The sequence below is a fragment of the Aricia agestis genome, chromosome 13 (assembly GCF_905147365.1).
Source record: "Aricia agestis chromosome 13, ilAriAges1.1, whole genome shotgun sequence".
NCBI classification, from domain to species: domain Eukaryota; kingdom Metazoa; phylum Arthropoda; class Insecta; order Lepidoptera; family Lycaenidae; genus Aricia; species Aricia agestis.
In genome coordinates, this window is record NC_056418.1 from 8,449,778 (window position 1) to 8,469,178 (window position 19,401).

General features: G+C 35.5%; 2 protein-coding genes across 2 annotated transcripts in view; one reads left to right on the forward strand and one right to left on the reverse strand.

Annotated features, from left to right (window-relative positions):
* On the reverse strand, positions 1–17,020 carry LOC121732922. The gene is made up of 10 exons (XM_042122949.1): positions 16,751–17,020; positions 16,461–16,670; positions 16,116–16,228; positions 15,635–15,734; positions 14,309–14,467; positions 9,597–9,714; positions 8,221–8,400; positions 4,580–4,667; positions 4,158–4,393; positions 1–3,893 (listed from the first exon to the last, which is right to left on the reverse strand). The coding sequence occupies exons 1-10, from the start codon at positions 16,828–16,830 to the stop codon at positions 48–50; spliced, it is 5,130 nt and encodes a 1,709-aa protein (XP_041978883.1). The 5' UTR covers positions 16,831–17,020; the 3' UTR covers positions 1–47.
* LOC121732923 (protein ALP1-like) overlaps positions 14,668–19,401 on the forward strand; it is a 14,201-nt gene continuing 9,467 nt past the window's right edge. The window contains exon 1 of the mRNA XM_042122950.1: positions 14,668–14,678. The gene's annotated coding sequence lies outside the window, so the exon portion shown is untranslated. The remainder of the gene's footprint in view (positions 14,679–19,401) is intronic.

Below are 19,401 nucleotides of genomic sequence, written 5' to 3' on the forward strand. Positions count from 1 at the left end.
AACCTTTAAAAAATTATTTTATTATTATTTCATTCATTAACATGCATTCATGCTTGATACAAGGCCAATCTTATCATATTCTCCAATGCTTCAGATTTCTTCTTCTCCTCTTCGAGTGCTTGCTCCAACTGCAAAATAGAGTGCTCACAGAAGTTGTATACTTTTATGTTACTCTCGACCCTTTCTATACTCTCTTCGACCATTGTACAATCTTTATCTCCCAACATAAGAGGTTCCATGGAATCAAACTCAACTTTACGCCGTTTCGCTTCTATAAAGAAATCTATATCGTCTTCGTTAATCATATCTTCATTATCTACCGAGTACGCGTCGACATCGTGTAACCAATTGAAATTCCTAAACTCCTCCAAAACCGGTTTGAGATATATCGCAAATGTATTGTCGAAGTTGTGTAAGTCTTTTATTTTTTCGTAAACTATAACATTTAATACATCTATTAAATCGTAATTATGGTAGTTCTGACTAAACTCCTCATATGGCATTTTTACTATGGACACTTCCTCCGGGAGCAGTGCAACAACTTTACAAGCAACTTCCTCGGGGTTCTCAAACCATCCTATTTGTTGACAATACTTTTGGACGTGCTCCTGCACATTCGCAGCAGTCAACGCAGTGGGAGGGATTCTAGGCGTCGGAAGCTTTAACCTCTCCATAATTCGCTTAATGGCAGAAATATTATCAGAATTCCTTACATTACTACAAATAAATTCATATGGTTTTGGGTATGGTGACATATCATTTAAATAATTCTTTAACTCGAGTGGAAATGTGGAGTAATTAAACAAGTCTTCGTTTGTAATAACTTCAGTCAGTTTTGACACTGCTTCATTATAATACAAAATCAGTTTCACTAAATTCTTTTTATTCCTTGGTTCATATTTTAATCTGCACCATATTTCATTACCTAAATATCTCTGACATATTGATTTCAAACAATCTATTTCTAGCGGGGGCGGCCGGGGATAGTTCCTAGCTAGCCATCTCAGGGCTTTTCTAGTCATCGTAGTTGCAGCTTCTGCTAAATTATCAGACGCTATTGTAAACAATGATAAGTCTGATATAATGTTTCTGCTTTTGTATGTACGTAATATTTCTTTTAATCTATTTAAAGGCATTTCTTCTGGCACCATGACAGCAACAGGTATTACCTGGTATGAGTGCTTGTTGTTGATTGCTTCTTCAAGAATTTCGATATCTCGATCATCAGTTACAAAATGTAAAATTCCATGGGATCCTTCAATAGCTTCTGTGACATAAGTAGGATTTTCCTCGCTGAACATACTAACAGATATTGCAAAATCCATGAGGTTGTTCCAAGACTCTTTACCGACATACAACAAACTTTTACTTGCAGCATGTTCTTTCTTATCACTGAATGCACTTGTGATCCAGTTGTTCACATTGATTCTTTTGTAAAACCATTTGGATGATTCAGGCGAAATAATTGTTAGTTTCCAGAAAAAACACTTATCATACGGATACTGGATTTCTTTCATGCGCTTTAGGAAAGATGAACGAATTATATCAACTAAATTAAATCTTTTAGGTGTAGGTATTTCATTCAATTCTCCAGAAAATTTGTAACCTCTGTGAATTGCGTTCATATTTTTCAAGGATGACTTTTCAATAGATCTTCTCAGGCAAAGAGCTTCTTCTTGAGGTGTTTTGTCAGTTAACCAAATCGGAGTATCTTCTAATAGACTTCGCCTTTTGTAGTTCCTAATAAAATTGTTTCTCCAAACATGAAACCATTTCTTCATTACTTTATTACTTCGGAAAATTTCTGCTTTCATTTCTGACATGCAAATTTCATTTACTAAATCGTTAGTAAATTCATTGCACACTTCTTCAGCATATGCAAATAATTTATTTTTTATTTCGATTTCTTCTTGTAACATTATTCTGACAGTTTCGTCTACAATGTCAGTCTGTAACTCACTAACGAGCTCATCAGATTCTCTTTCAACCCGCTCTTTAAATAATCTTTCTTTTTCTTTTCGTTTCTCTTCAGCTATTCGCTTTTCTTCAGCTATCCGTTTTTCTTCAGCTATACGTTTTTCTTCCGCTTTCCGTTTTTCTTCGGCCTTTCGCCGCTCTTCAGCTAGTTTCTCTTCTTCCAATTTCTTTTTAAGTTCTGCTTGTTTTCTTTCTCTTTCCCTCTTTTCTTCTTCCAATCTTTTAAGTTCTTCAATTCTTTTTTGCTCCTCCTGTTTTTTCCTTAATTCCTCTTGTTTTCGTTTCTCTTCGGCTTGCTGTCGTTGCATCTCTAGCAGTCGCTCCATCTCTTCTATTTTAGCTCGCTCCTGCAAATCGGTCTCCCCACTTCCCGCTTGGTCAAAAGATTCATTACTTTTCTGATCAAAGTCATATACATTGTTGTTTGGCATTTTCACTGAACTAAAAATACTCTCAGCAACAGTCGGTGCTTTGTTTTTAGATTGAAAAATAGAATATTTTGTAGTCGCAGGAAATATAGGTTTCTGATTCACACTTTTAAACAAGCTGCCGGGTGAAACTGCAGTAGTTTCAGAATCCCCATTGGTTGTAACTGCGTTCTGCGACGAGTCCTTAAAGGAGCCAAATACAGCAGTGGGATTCTTTACAGGATCTATTTGGGATTTTGTAAATATGTTTGAACTGTTCTCTGAGGCACCATAAGGCTTTGTAAATAGACCACCACTACCGGCATTAGAAAATATACTTTTTGGACCGAGTGCTTCATTAGTCGAAGTAGTAGTGGATAGTATTTGTTTGTTAGCACTTACAAATATATTTTTACTGTCACCCACGGTAGCATCGATTTTCTTTTCTGTAGCTTGGCCAAATATAGATTTTGGAGTCGTTGACTTCTCGAAAAGATTTTTAGAGATTTTAAAATTCTCTGATGCAGGTTTACTGGCGGTGTTGAAGATATCAGAATTATTTTTCGGTTGATCGATCGTATTGGAAACCGGTAACTTCTTTGTAAATAAATTTCCTGACGAAAATACATTTTTCTCCATCTGTTGAGGCTTAGAAAAGGTAAAAAGATTTCCTTTGTCAATTCCTACAATTTTTTCATTTATATGTTTAACTTCTTCACTGGATGCGACAGGTATCGCTGGTTGAAAAGAAAAAGATTCTTCCTCCTCAATTTCCTTAGGCATTACGAAAAAATTAGGAATTTTCCGTGGAGTGGTATCAAATAACGGTTTACTCGGAGCCACTTTTGGAGGTTCGATTGCCTTTTCTAATACTCTCGAGATGACATTCCCCTTCGATAACTTCGCTAACTCCGCTTTCAACTGCTTAATATCTGTGTTTGTATCGTTAATAGTGTTGTATCCTAAGTCCTCAGCGAGTAACGCAGTTTCTTTCAAAGTACCATTCCTATTAAAACTCGAGTAAAGATTATGGGTGTTTGCATCGAAAGCTGGTAGTTTACCACCACATATAACATCGCCGACTGACATTTTTCTCTTAGACTCTATTAGATTGACCGCTCTCGACAGAGGGAACGGATCGCTGTCCTCTATAAACTGTGTTCTGTTGAGAACGATGGACAGCTCCTCTGTGCTCTTGGCGAATCTCAAACCGTAGTGTGTAATAAATGCTCTCATGGACTCTACATTTTCGAATGCCAGGTTTTTCATGAGATATTCACCGGGGAACAGGAAGCCTCCTTTCGGTGCGTAAGCTTTAACGATTCTGGCGAGTGCTCGAGCACGGACGTCGTTGAAATATCGTAGAAGAATACATGCTTGTAGATAGGTAGCCTCTTCTCGCACTAGGCGAAAGAATTTAACGTAATTATTGTTGTCTAACGCAGCAAATACGTCCAGTGCAAACGTTATGGACTTTGACTTTTGTATTTCTTGCGGCAGCTGCTTAACCTGGAAAGAGAACATTAATTATTTAGGTTTAAAGAACATAACACATTATCATTTAAAATGAAATCAAATCTGATTTGAATATTTTTTTTATAAAATATGGGGTCAAACAAGCAAACATGTCACTTGACGAAAGCAACTACCGTCGTCCATGGATACCTTTTTAAAATTGTTAACTTTAATTTGTCAACACTTATTTAAACATAATCGCATCGATAGGTATTGCTTTAAACTTTTAATTGTCTATCATCAACATTATACACATACCTCCCACCAAAAGTTAGCATCTCCGAGATTAAGCAAAGCAATGTATCCTCTGAACTCGGCTTCATTTGGTTTCATGTGCGGTTGAACGTCAGCGTACATGTGCTTGAGTGTTTGTAAGCATTTGGTCAGGTTATCGGTGTTTAGCTTCTGATCAAACTGTGTATGCTCCAAGTCAGCTAACCGAGCCCCACAGTGGGCGTGGAACCGAGCACAGATCTCTACGAGGCGAATAGAATCTGTGAAATAGAAAAGAGATAAACTAAATTCTTGTAGAACTATTTGTAACTCATTCTATAACTTGAGAATTCGTGCGTACAAATAGATCTCGAGCAAGAAACCGCACATTTTATTCCAGTAACAAGTAATTTGAGTCCTTTAAGTCTCATTTAAGTGTGTGTAAAAATACAAAAAAATATTCTTACCTGCACAACACAGGGCCTGCTGTGTGATATCTTTCCGTATGGAGCGAAATCTGTCCCACATGAAATGGAACCAATCAGCTAATGTCACCTGAAACAACAAAATAACAAATGGCTAGATCACGTCCAATGTTGTAAAAGTTACCGATTTATCGGTAGATTTCCCGATTTTGGCAAACAAATACCGATAAAACGATTTTAGGGTATAATCCCGCGATTTATAAGTCAATCTTAGAACATTAAACTTAATTTATATTCATTTTGTAGTTTGTAACACCAAATTTAACATTTTTATTATTATTATTTTACTCCCCAAGTTAGGGTTATTCCCCAAGGGGCAAGGCATTAGATTGGCCTTTCAATAAACAAGCAAATTTAGGCTGTAATTCATACTCACTAAAGTTGAATATTATTGTAGGGGAATATATTTTTTAAATACGTCGATATGAATGCGACAGGTTTCAAATTTTCAATTTTCAATTCTTCATTTTCTAATCATTCGTCCGATACGCAACTTCCCATATTGTATTAACGCAAATCAAATGTCTAGTTCAGACCCAGACAGTGATTTTCCAACCACTAGTAGTGGTACGTTCGAAACAAAAAGAAAAAGATATACTACAAAAATATAAAAAAAAGAGTGGGAAACACGCCCGGAGTTTGCTGGGTGGTTACAGTCAAGCAGTAATATTAAAGATGCAAACTACGCCTATTGTCTAACCTGCAAGAAGGAGGCTAATCTACACTACTATTATAAAGAGGAAAGATTTGATTTTTTGTTTGTTTGTTTGTTTGTTTGTTTGTTTGAGTCGAATAGGCTCCGAAACTACTGGACCGATTTGAAAAATTCTTTTACCATTGGAATCCTGCATTATTTCTGCTGAACATAGGCTAATTTTTATTTTGGAAAAATATAAGGTTCCGTAAGATATTTGGGATTTTCACCGTTCGAAAAGTTACTTATTTTGCGTACGCTGCCTAAACTATAAAAGATAGAGGCATAAAATGTTCTAAGTAATTATAGATCTTTTAAATATCTACAAAAAAGTCCGCGACACACTATACCTATCTATGTTGAGTGAGGCACAATAACCATTTTTTTATTAAAAAATCTAGAATTTTTTTTGGACTATATTTAAATGCGTTTATTTAAATCATGCTATTGACCCTTATCAAAATAAATTATTTCATCACTAAGTACAGTTAATGTAGATAATATTCGGTCTTTGAATGATTAAAATTGGACGTTTGGTTTTAATGTTATGGCGAAATTAAAATATTACAATTTCTGCTGCACGTTGCGAATTGGGCGTCAAGGCGCGATGCGCGGGTGTGCGTGCGGTAGGGGAGAGATTTAATTATCAGTGCCACAGACTCGCCCGGAGAGTCCACGTAAATATTACCTCGATCGTGGGAATCGCAGACACAATAGATTTTCAATAGTTATGCGACAGCCGGGTGCTGCTTTATTGATTTGATATAGACTATCGTGCTTCATTATTATAATCCTAATTTCAAAAAAGCTTTAAAAGTTATGACTACGAAAGTAATATTTTTAGAACTTTTTAAAATAAGTTTTGAATGACTATTATTTTTGATTGCTATTATAATTAATTAATTTCTTTAACTATAAATCTCCAATAGCGGCAGCCGGCTGCCAGCATAACAATTGAAGATCTATTGTGTCTGCGATACCCACGATGCCGATGCACGATGGAAGTATTAATGCATATTTTTTAATCCACACTATTTCTGCTGAATATAGGCTATATTTAATGGGAGAAAAAAGGGAACCGTATTAAGTGTTAATAATTGTGTGAAAAATCTAGCAAAATATTCCTTCTTGCTTATCCATACTAATATTATAAATGCGAAAGTATCTCTGTCTGTCTGTCTGTCTGTCTGTCTGTCTTGCTTTCACGCCAAAACTACTGAACCGATTGCAATGAAATTTTGTATACAGTTATTCTAGAGTCTGAGAAAGGACATAGGCTACATTTTGATGTGGGAAAATATCTTATTTCTATGAAAATATCGATGAAAATGAATTCGCATTGCGCGTGGCCAGCGCTCATCCCGGGGGTCCTGGGTTCGAGTCCCGCAGGCGGAACAAAAAGTTTTCAATGTTCCTGGGTCTTGGATGTGTATTAAAATAAAATTTCAAAAATCTTAAACATATTTTATGTATAATACTAGCTGTTGCCCGCGACTTCGTCCGCGTGGACTTTAGTTTATAGCGCGCGGTGTCAACAAAATTTGTGTCAAATTTAAAAACTTTTTAATACCCTGGTAAGTGCTTCCGGTGTAGCGCGGCCCTTAATTAATCAAAATACCCAAAAACAGCTATGCAGTGTTCACATAATCTATACTAATATTATAAATGCGAAAGTATCTCTGTCTGTCTGTCTGTCAGTCTCGCTTTCACGCCAAACGCCAAAAGTATCTCTGTCTGTCTGTCTGTCTGTCAGTCTCGCTTTCACGCCAAACGCCAAAACTTCCGAACCGATTGTAATGAAATTTTGTATACAGATAGTCTAAAGCCTGAGAAAGGACATAGGCTACTTTTTTACTGGAAAAAAGGGTTGTAAGGGGGTGAAAATGCGTAAATTTTTTCAAATTAAGTTAGTTCCAACAATTCATAATAGATGGCGCCGTGCGTCTTCTACATCGCGCTGACGCTTGCTCAAAAGTCTTTCTATAAGTCGTGGTATCATCTTTTTAAGTTTCGATTTTTTTCGATTGTTATATCTATTCTACGGTATTAAATAACTCAGTACTTTATCTGCAGTGACGTAACCTTAAATCTATCAATGATAAATAGTTTATGGGTAAAGTTGTGTAATTGGAGGGCTAAATAAGCTTTAAAATTTGGCATAAAGTATAAAGTTTAATATAAAAAATGAAATACTTATTGTGTGCACACTGCACAGCTGTATTGATTTAAGGGGTACCAGGGTTTTTTTATAAAAGCTTTTGACACCAATTTTGTTGACATCGCGCAGCTATAAACTGAAGTCCACGCGGACGAAGTCGCGGGCAACAGCTAGTGATTAATAACTTTAACACGTGTTATAATTTGATTTATTTAGGCAGCAATCTCCCTATTTCTCCCGATTTTTAGTTGGTAGCAATCTCCCTATTTCTCACGATTTTTAGTTGGTAGCAACACCGATTTCATAAATGTCATTTCTGCAACACTGATCACGTCTGTTATTCGTTGCGTTGCGCCGATATTCGTTTATCGCGGGGAACCTTACACTTTCCGCGACTATCGATGTTAAGCATTCCTGTTCTAACCCACATTGTTATTGTTGTTAAATTTTGAATACTAACATAACTGCATTCATAACTAATTAGGTTTTTTTTTGGTTAGTACACGAATAATTAACAGCGTCTATTACAATTATTATACTCAATGTCATCCATTTTGTAACATGATAACTCTCGCGTGATTATTTTTATTTGAAAAACTACATTTCACGTAACTTTATTAGTGCCAATTATACCAATGTCATCCATTTAGTAACAATATGATAATCGCGTCATCATCATTATTTCTTTTTTTATTTATTTATTTAAGACGTTACAATAATTTGCAGGACAAAGACAAACTTAAGACAGAGGAATAAATAATTTGTCTATACCTGTCTGGGTGTATCAGCGATCTGCCGTAGATGTTCAGCGGTCATCAGCAGCACCCGGGGCGGTCGGAGCTCGTAGCACATGGGCATCTCCTGGTCGGCTGAACTCCGGCTGTACTGCTTGATCGCCCACGCAGGCTCCAGCTTGCCGTCCGAGTCCACTTCCGTCTCTAATGTCATCACCTGGAGATAAAAAATTGGTTATAAGGGATTAAGCATACATACTGGCACTATGCAATCCGTTAAGAGAAGGAGAGTGCTTTATCATAGTAACATACAGTAGGGCATCGATAATCCGAACCCCAGCTAATCCGAATACCTTGATAATTCGAACGACCTCCCTTGCCTCCACAAATCACTCCCACAGCTGCGCCGCAGCATTATAGCGCCGAGTTAGACCTCCTTAGTATTACACGTATTGTTTTTGACCGCCCGCGCGCTATTCCGCCATTTTGTTATAGGTATTAGGTACATGTATCTTTGTACTGTATTTGTGCGTTTTATCATGGCTTCGATATCCAAAAAAATGCCTTTAAAAATGTCTACATACTATAATCCGAACGCTGCGTACATCCGAACAGGGTATATATTTTGGGTGTTCGGATTCGGAGTTCGGACTATCGAGGCCCTGCTGTATTTTGTTTTTTAATGATTTTAGATTCAACTTTATAATGAAACTAAATTATTTATTTTGGCGCAAGACTGACTCGCGAAAAAAGAGTGCATGTGAAAATTCGACAAGTTACGTTGGTGATCTAAAGCAGATGACAGACACTCAGATAAAAATGCCTAGAAACAGCTAGTGATGTTGTATTTCATTTTATATCATCCGTAACTAAATAAATAAAATAAAACTCTTAAAAGAGACTATAGTTTGTGCGTTTTGAGATGATATGGGTGACAGTTTTCATATTCCTTGCTACGGGTTTTTTACAAGAAAACAAAAAAATCAAATTGTAATAAATTATATTCCATCTACAAAAACAAATGTTTCCTATAATTGTAAATGAATAAAAAGGAAAACTTGCTAAATGCTAACTTATTAATATAAAATTATAAATATTAACTGTGAAATAGGAGTATAAAATTATTGTTACGAAAACATTTGAAAAATGTCAGATGCATGAAACGGAACTTATGTCAATAGAGATTGACTCTGTTGAATCGAAATCAAATCGATTAAAAAGGGCGGCCATCTTAAATCGCCGGCAAAACTGAAATATCAGTACGGAATCGATATTTTCGATTGCAATTCCTCGATATTATTAAATTATCGATTAATTTTTGTTAGGTAACTTCCCTACTATTGTCAATTATAATGTGTCACGCATATCATCATAAATCGCACAAACTATAATAATAATGGATATAAGATGTACCTGATGTTCTGCCTGCCTATGTAACCTCTCCTTCTCTGGACACATGTCTGGGCAGGTGCCAATGGTAGCCCCACCAACCTTCACCCGGGAACCAGCTCCGCCCCAACTCCTCAGTATCCTGAGAGCAATTAAATAAAATCAGGTAAACATGTAATAATATAGGAAGACTAGCGGTGAACTTCGTGTCACTTTAAAACCTTCCCTGGACGTCTACGAATACATTAAGACCAAAATTAGCCCAATCCTTTTAGCCGTTTTCGAGTTTTAGCGTTACTAACACAATAGGGAATCTCAGTAGAAAAACATAATATTAAAAGTTTTTGCAGACCTCCAGCCCAACTAAAGATTTCCTCCACATATTTAGGTCCTACAGGCTATAGGACCTAAATTACCCTCCTTGACCCTATTAAGATACCCTAAATACTATTAAGACCCTTGGCTATGGGCTAAGGCTAAGGGTTCCTAATCCATACTATCCACACTAATATTATAAATGCGAAAGTATCTCTGTCTGTCTGTCTCGCTTTCACGCCAAAACTAATGAACCGATTGCAATGAAATTTTGTACACAGTTATTCTAGAGTCTGAGAAAGTACACAGGCTACATTTTGATGTGGGAAAATATCTTATTTCCATGAAAATATCGATGAAAATTAATTCGCATTGCGCGTGGCCAGCGCTCATCCCGGGGGTCCTGGGTTCGAGTCCCGCAGGCGGAACAAAAAGTTTTCAATGTTCCTGGGTCTTGGATATGTATTAAAATAATATTTCAAAAATCTTAAATATATTTTATGAATAATATTATAAAAAATCCAGAAATATATCGATGCAATGAACATTTTAGTTCTAATACGATTCAACAGATGGCGTTTTATTTTTTACTTCATTGTAACATAGAACTAATCATACTTATTAGTTATTAATTATTATGTTTTTGTTTATAGTTTTTAATACGTTAGAATATTATTATGTTTAATAATATTATCACTTGGTATAATAATAATCAATCTATCTTATCTTATAGAACTCCTTCTGCATTTCTAATATATGTGACAAGTTGGCAACAGAAGGCGCTCTAAAATAAAGGAGTTCAAGTGTACCGTCTTGGCCTATATTCCATCCAGAAAATATATCAATGCAATCAACATTTTAATTCTAATATATGAAAACAGATGGCGTTTTATTTTTTACTGAAATATATTTTATGTATAATATTATAAAAAATCCAGAAATATATCGATGCAATGAATATTTTAGTACTAATACGATTCAACAGATGGCGTTTTATTTTTTACTTCATTGTAACATAGAACTAATCATACTTATTAGTTACTAGCTGTTGCCCGCGACTTCGTCCGCGTGGACTTCAGTTTATAGTGCGCGGTGTCAACAAAATTTGTGTCAAATTTAAAAACTTTTTAAAACCCTGGTAAGTGGTACCCCTCTTAGGGCCGCGCTACACCGGAATGGCAGCGCTGAAATTGCTCGCCTCACCGCTGCCATTCCGGTGTAGCGCGGCCCTTAATTAATCAAAATACCCAAAAACAGCTGTGCTGTGTGCACATAACCTATACTAATATTATAAATGCGAAAGTATCTCTGTCTGTCTGTCTGTCTGTCAGTCTCGCTTTCACGCCAAACGCCAAAACTACCGAACCGATTGTAATGAAATTTTGTATACAGATAGTCTAAAGCCTGAGAAAGGACATAGGCTACTTTTTTACTGGAAAAAAGGGTTGTCAGGGGGTGAAAATGCGTAAATTTGTTCAAAGTTAGTTCCAAAAATTCATAATAGATGGCGCCGTGCGTCTTCTATATCGCGCTGACGCTTGCTCAAAAGTCTTTCTATAAGAGGTGGTATCATCTTACATTTATGTTTCGATTTTTTTCGATTGTTATATCTATTCTACGGTATTAAAAAACTCAGTACTTTATCTGTGCAGTGACGTAAGTCGTAACCTTAAACCTATCAATAATAAATAGTTTATGGGTAAAGCTGTGTAATTGGGGGGCTAAATAAGCTTTAAAATTTAGCATAAAATATAAAGTTTAATATAAAAAAATGAAATACTTATTGTGTGCACACTGCACAGCTGTATTGATTGGTACCAGGGTTTTTTATAAAAGCTTTTGACACCAATTTTGTTGACATCGCGCTTTATAAACAGAAGTCTACGCGGACGAAGTCGCGGGCAACAGCTAGTTCCTATATAATAAGTATGGCTGATAAAGCAGATTTTTAGGGTTCCGTACCCAAAGGGTAAAAACAGGACCTTATTACTAAGACTTCAATGTCTGTCTGCAGTGTGTCTGTCTGTCTCCAAGCTGTATCTCAAAAACCGCTATAGCTAGACTCCTGAAATGTTCACAGATTACGTATTTTTGTTGCCGCTATAACAACAAATACTAAAAATAATATTTAATATCCCATACAATAAACGTAATTTATTTGGCCTTTCAATAAAGGCACTATGTAGGTAAGGTCAATGCGTCGAAGTCCGGCATACTTTTCTCGAATTAAAGTTTAACATACTTTATTCACTTGAGATTTGCTTTTTAAAGTAACTTGCGTAATTGGAAATTATAGGCTATATATTAATTAGACCTATAATGATCTAAAAATAGTCGTTACTGCAGTACTTTTTTATAAACGGGCTATTTTTTTAAAACTCGGCGTGTAGACGGACTTCCCTTACAGTTTGAGGTAAGTCCGTCTAGTAGCAATATAGCCCTAACCTGTGAAATAATATGCATGGCAACGGTTTCTAGCAGAGCCGCAAAACGGCCATTCAAATATGTGTTTAAGGTGTCGGTAATAAGGTTCGCATTCCAGAGAAAATTCATTTTATAACATTTTAAGGCAAGTCCGGCATATCGTAAGTCTAAGTGGTTGCAAACATTTTTTGAAAAATTAAACACTAAGTATAAACATAAAATAATGTTTATTACAAATTCAAAATTATTAGTGCCGGCAAAATCAATAACTTTGCTTCATTATCATTCACGGGATAAGGCATTTTTCAACATACTCCCCTACTTAATTTTGATTTGATTATTGTTTATTGATAATATTATGTCTACTTTGTTGTGTTAATTAATGTTTAGTTCACGTGGCAGATTGGGGCCATGCACGCGCAAGTTACGCGTTTTTACCATTATTTTTGTCGCTCAATTAAAATTATAAGGGTGGTTGGTTTGAAAGGGTTGACAATATCTGATTCGAGGCAAAACCGGCATATGACGGCCTTTCCTTATGCAAACTAGACGGACTTCCCAATAGGCTACTTGACCTCATTTTTTTCTTCATGCTAATCGCTTCATAATCATTCATTATTACAAAAAAAAACAATATTTTAATATTTTACACAGTAGAAACCCATAAAAATGTTAATTGAAAAATATGCCTTATAAATGGCGCCGAAAACACTGTCCGCCATAGTGTGACGTCATACGTTTTGTATTTTAAGCTCTCTTTATTGAACGTTTTTTTATATGCTAAATGTACGCCTCTAAAAGTGCCCAAAAATTATAAAAGAATTGAATAAGAAATTAGAAATCATTTGTAATGTTGAAAACTTTTGGAGAAAAGTTTTGGCCATTTCATTTCCCGTCTACAATAAATGGAGATAATTTATAAAACTTTTTATTTGAATTATTCAAGAAAATATATTTTAAAAATCTTTCTACGCTTAATTTTATTATTTATGTACAAATAAACTTACATATAACGAGCACGATAAATAAAATATATTAAATTACGAATAGAATGACGTCACATCCAATTCGGAAGTACCGCAAAAGCGTTTTCGTCAGTACAAATCCTATTTTCATAAAATTATATTTTCAAATCGACTTTAATTATCAATCATAAGCTTTTATTTGATGATAAGGGTGAAATACGGTTTCCTATGCCAAGTTCTACTAGAAATATGTATTTGTTCAATGAAATTGAATATAAGTCAAGTAGCCTATTATTGAAATTTTAGGTTAGACATGTGTTGCAGGTGATAATAACGAAATTAAAGCGATATTAACAAATTGAACACCAGTAATAAGTAAAAGGATCACTAAATAACTTACGTAATCCAAGAAACTCCAAAAACTCCTTCGTATTCCCACTTTTTTTTTAATTTTTTTGGCAGAGACTTACACTCCGACTGCGAGTACAAAATGGGAAAAAAATGGCAGACCGTTTTTTCGTAACAGGTAGTTAGTAGCGACATGTCTGTTTCTTAGGTCAAACTAACTCTCCAATATTGTTTTACCCACTGAGCCATATGAAACTTGTCGTTCAAATATGGAAGTTATTGCCGATAGACGGACTTACCTCCCAGACGGACTTCGACACATTGACCTTACTTAAAATAATAATAATAAAAATTAATAAGGAGGGCTCCCATACGAAAAACGCAATTTTTGGCTACTTTTGCTCTATAGCGGTACGGAACCCTTCGTGCGCAAGTTCGACTCGCACTTGGCCGATTATTTAGCTCTGACATTATTTCTCTTCTCTATTCTGTAGTTACAAATCACGATTCACAACTGAAATCTGAAATCTGCTGCAAAGTATAGAAAGAGAATAAGATGTGGTCCTCCAAGGACCACAATGTCTTATTTTCATTAGCCCAATAGGAAAAAAAGTATTTATTTTATTCTTGACACAACAGAATATGCAATTTTAAAAAATCTATAATTTTCTTTAGCTAGCTCACCTATCTCTAGCATCCAAAATCCTCCACTGGTCGTCGGGGGCCAGAGATATTTTGGATCTCAACTGGTGAAGCTGTTCGGCCGCCTCTACAGTGGTGAGGGTTGTTGGCACTGTCACTACAGCCACGGGAGGCGACTCTCTGCCACTTGCTGGCTGAGTGCTAGAAAAAGTAAATGGTTAAACATAACACTTGCTTTTATTGCCTTATTTGTTTTTCTTTCATTTTCATAAACAATGAATATTTATGCCTGCTGTCTTTGTATGTCTTGTGACTTTTCCACAGTGTCGGAAAAAAGCAGCAGACCTATAGCCCTAGCACGGCCATCAGTAGAAATGCGAAAGAATGGACAAACTGTGGAGATAAACTTAAGGTAGCGTTCCGATCTTCTTTTGTTCCCAAAAATTCAACTATAATGCCAGTTTATGACAGACTATAATCCTAAAAATTTAAATAATATCCTACTCTATAACATTATATAGTCTGTCATAAAGTGGCATTTTAATTGAATTTTTGTCGGTCGCGATTGGCCGCAGTAAAGATCGGAACGGCACCTTTAGTTTATGTCCACAGTTTATCTATACTTTCGCATTTCTACTGGTGGACGTGCTAGGGCTACTTTTTTTTTATGAAATAAGGGGGCAAACGAGCAAACGGGTCACCTGATGGAAAGCAACTTCCGTCGCCCATGGACACTCGCAGCATCAGAAGAGCTGCAGGTGCGTTACCGGCCTTTTAAGAGGGAATAGAGAATAGGGGAGGATAGGGATGGAAAGGGAAGGGAATAGGGGAGGGTAGGGAAGGGAATAGGGTAGGGGATTGGGCCTCCGGTAAACTCACTCACTCGGCGAAACACAGCGCAAGCACTGTTTCACGCCGGTTTTCTGTGAGAACGTGGTATTTATCCGGTCGAGCCGGCCCATTCGTTTCGAAGCATGGCTCTCCCACGTATAAAGTACTACTACTAGTGTAGTTACTAAATTAAATTATGAAGAATAAAATATTACATTACTAGAATATGATGCCCACAACTCTGTTGCGCCAATACTCATTTATCGGCGGGAACCGTACATTTTTCCGGGATAAAAAGTAGCCTATGTCCTTTCCCAGAACTCAAAGTATCCCCATACCAATTTTCAGGAAAAACGGTTCAGCGGCTTAGACGTGAAGAGGTAACAGACAGACACACTTTCGCATATATAAAATTATAGTATATATATATATATATATACTATATAATATATAGTATATAAATACTTTAGTATATTATACATATAGTATGGATTTGTTACTTCTTTCTATGCAAAAAGAACATGAAATATCACTTACATAACTGGTTTGGCTCTAGCTTTCATTGTAGAAATAGGACTCCTTTTAACTACTTTCTTAGCTTCTTTCACTGGTTTTTGAATGGTGTCCAATTCCATAGCTAAAAAAATTAAAAGTATGTATTTAATTTGAATAGCATCTGACCCCCAATATATCCTTTGATTAATGTTATTTGCGGTCTATTGTCATGGCTTAAAACTAAAAAAAATATATTTTATAATATACAAATGCCTTACTCCCGAAACTGATATCAATTTCGCTTTTCGATTTCAACGGTTTTTGACACTTTAGACATCTAAAATAGTGCTATTTTAGATGTCTAAAGTGTCAAAAACCATTGAAATAGAAAATCGAAATCGATATCAGTTTCGGGAGTAAGGGCCCAGATCAGCTGCCCATGAACAAACTCCAATAGTACAAATATAAATTTATGACATTCAATTTCTACAAAATGATTGTGAATTGTGCATGTAATTCTTACGTTTCTGTCTAGACAGTCTGTATATGGGCAGACCACTCATGGCTGACAACTCTTGCTGTAAGTCTTCATCGGGCAACCACTCTGGATCCTCCTCTCTTTTGCTTCTTGTTCTTCTGTAGATAAAAATTTCAAAAATTTAATTTGCTACAATATTCCAACAAACATGTACAAAACAAACAAATACTTACTACAAAATTTTTTAATTGACAACTGTAATGTTTTTTACAAATAAATAATTCTTATACTACCTTCATTATACAAAACTTTTTATGCACACCAAAATACATACACAATATGAATTATAAATATTATAACTTATTGATGTACTAAAGACGAATTACTTACACTCTCGGCTTAGTCCTTGTGACATCAAACATAAACCCATCATATGCCCCAGCATTCAACACTGCTCTCTCCGCTGACACAGTCTGATGATATTCCACTATACATTTCTGTTTCTTTGGCAACAAACAAATCTTCTGAACCTTGCCAAATTTACTAAAGTGCTTTTCTGCTGCCTTAGCCTCGAATAAAACTTCAGGGACATTGGTACATCTAAAAAAATTGTTGGTTACAGCTTGTATGTCTTATGATGTCATACCTGTTTACTCCAAAATTAGCTGACGATTACTTACGTTATCGAAGTCTTGCTGTTAATGTTCTCCAACATTTGACTCATTGGCTTCTTTGGAGGACTTACTGCTTTCTGATCCATGTTGTTTTATAAAGTTAATTTTTCCTCGAATTTATAACCTGGACACTCGCATCCAACGCTTAATCGACCTTTTCGGGCTCTTGCTCTCCACCATTATTTTTGAAACATAAAAGAATTTAAGGTAAACCATAAGAATAACAGCTTAGAAAACAAAATGAAACAATCATGATAATAACATTATAAATTACAAAAATAAATGCTTGACGGTTTACAAATTACGATTGAATTTGACAGTTGGCAATATGTGAGTTGTGACAGATGTGACAGATGGACAGACTGACATAGGAGAAATAATTTTTCATAATATGGCGCTCGGCTTTTTAAGCATGGCCAGTGTCAAGTAAAATATGGCGGGAAAAAATTTTTTTTCGTGAATAGTTTACATTCAGATGATCGTCAAGTTGAAAGTCTAGTAAAAGTCTAAAAAAGTAGTCAGTAAAGTCAACGAGTCAAGTCAGTTGTTTTAGTAAAGTGATAGACCCTTTACTAAAATTTTCGATGGAGTTTTGGTTTAGTTTTGGTGCCACAAAATGTCACGTTTCTTGAAGTTGTATCACTTGCCCACACTTGTGCACGACATCGAATATTTAATGGTTAATATTTTACTAACATTAGTACATTAAAAACCGAAATAACACAATTTTAGGAAAATAATACAAAAACACAACGTCACTCCTTCGTATTCCCAGCAAAACTCCTACACTCAATTTGAACTCCTAGGAGAAATATGAAAGACGCAAATATTGACACTAATTTTTGTGAGGAAAAATATTTTTGGTAATATTAGATTGTTGACGGAAAAGCTTTTTTTCTGAGGTGATAGATTAGAAAAGTCTTAGCAATAGGGTCCCGTTGTTATCCTTTGCATACAGAACCCTAAAAAGTGATTTAGAGAGTTTTAGACCCAGTTTCATCAAGCAATGTTAAATAAATAACGGCTTGTTAAATCAGTTAACGGCCTGTTAGAGCTATCGAGTGTTCCACCATACGCTAATGTCATGTCAAATCGCCTAACACGGTGTTAAATTTTAATTCCTGCTGGGGAGGTCCGTTAAATATATAACAGGCCGTTGTAATAGTCAAAACAACAACTTTTTAAAGACAATATCCAATATCAATAAAAGAATCTGTTTTGACTTTTGAGTGTTGCCGCCATGTTTCGCCACATCCTTACATAATATTATTTATTATTTTTCATGTTATGCATAATTATTTATTTTCATTATGTCAAAAATTCAGCCTTCGGATTTTCCTTGACATTGCAAATACACTGACTTGTATCAAATTTACCGAGCCGAAATAAGTAAATAAAAGTTTGCATCATGATTCATGTTTTCAGCTTTGACAGATCATAATTATTAACCTGGTAAATTAAAAAGAACTATTGTAGTGTAATAAATGTATGCGATCAGTGATATTTTAATTTGGTCGCATTATCTGGACCAGATGACGTATTATACGAAGGTGAAAGGTGAAAATGACACATTGCAGCCAACATGTCGTATTAAACTTGTACATTGCAATTTCGTCGCCTTATAACAAGAACGAACGAATTGAATGTTATTCACTCGTTGTTCACTTAACGTTGCATTTACTAATCCGCTGTTAAATTTTTAGTGTGGGACATAAGTATTTTAACAGTCTGTTTAATTTTCCAAGGTCCGTTAAGTAATGCCTTGTTAGGATTTAACAAACAGAGGTTGGTGAAATTGGGTCTTAGTGTGAGAAGTAGAAACTTTTTAGCTCTACTATCTAACATTAATAAAACTTACCTACAGCGGGGCTAAAATGGTCACATTTAGCAATTCCTCTCAATCAATTCAGCAAATGAATTGTCAAAACTGTCAAACTGACAAATGTCAAATTAGTACGAATTACTAAATATGAATTGCAAGCAGACTTGCATTTTGCGATTTTCAAAGAATGAATCATAACATGATTCATAATGTGATTCTTCAAAGCGACCATTTTAGCCCCGCAGGCTACACCACGGAGCTAATACCATAGAGTAATAAATATACTGGTCTCTGCTAATACTAAGACGAGGTGTTGTAATCAAGTTTCCCTATGAAACGACGCGTGACAATTTGCGGGGTGAGGGGGTGTCAAGCTCCGCCCATTTCTGAATATTTCATCTATCGGCTAAAAGCCAAACTACTAGCTTAGGTCGATGTTGATGTTACTACGTAGTTCAACTATCTTACACTAGATGCCATTTTGTCTTGAATATTATGGGACGTACTACGGCCCTGGATAATTTTTACGTTTCAAATAGTTATCATAGGTGACGACAGATGGCGGTTTATAAGTAATATCATAATAAAAGCTATATAATTTACACATTTAATAGCTAAAACCGTGTTTAGCTATTAAATGTGTTTAAGACTAAGTGTATAACGGTTTTCAGTATTCAAGTATGATTATTGTAATAAACTTATGCAAAATTATACGCATTTACGTCTGTATTATCTTTCAAAGGTTTGGCCACCTAGCGTCAAGTAGTATAATTAACGCTGAAAGCTGAAATGTTCTAGAACTTTTATATTTAAATTACATTTAAAATTATTTCCA

Excerpts from the sequence above, each read along its gene's own strand:
- LOC121732922 (XM_042122949.1), bottom strand. The coding sequence starts at position 16,830 with ATGGATCAGAAAGCAGTAAGTCCTCCAAAGAAGCCAATGAGTCAAATG. Across the intron at positions 16,671-16,750 it reads AACAGCAAGACTTCGATAAC|ATGTACCAATGTCCCTGAAG; the intron begins GTAAGTAATCGT and ends CAATTTTTTTAG. Across the intron at positions 8,401-9,596 it reads ATAGGCAGGCAGAACATCAG|GTGATGACATTAGAGACGGA; the intron begins GTACATCTTATA and ends TTTTATCTCCAG.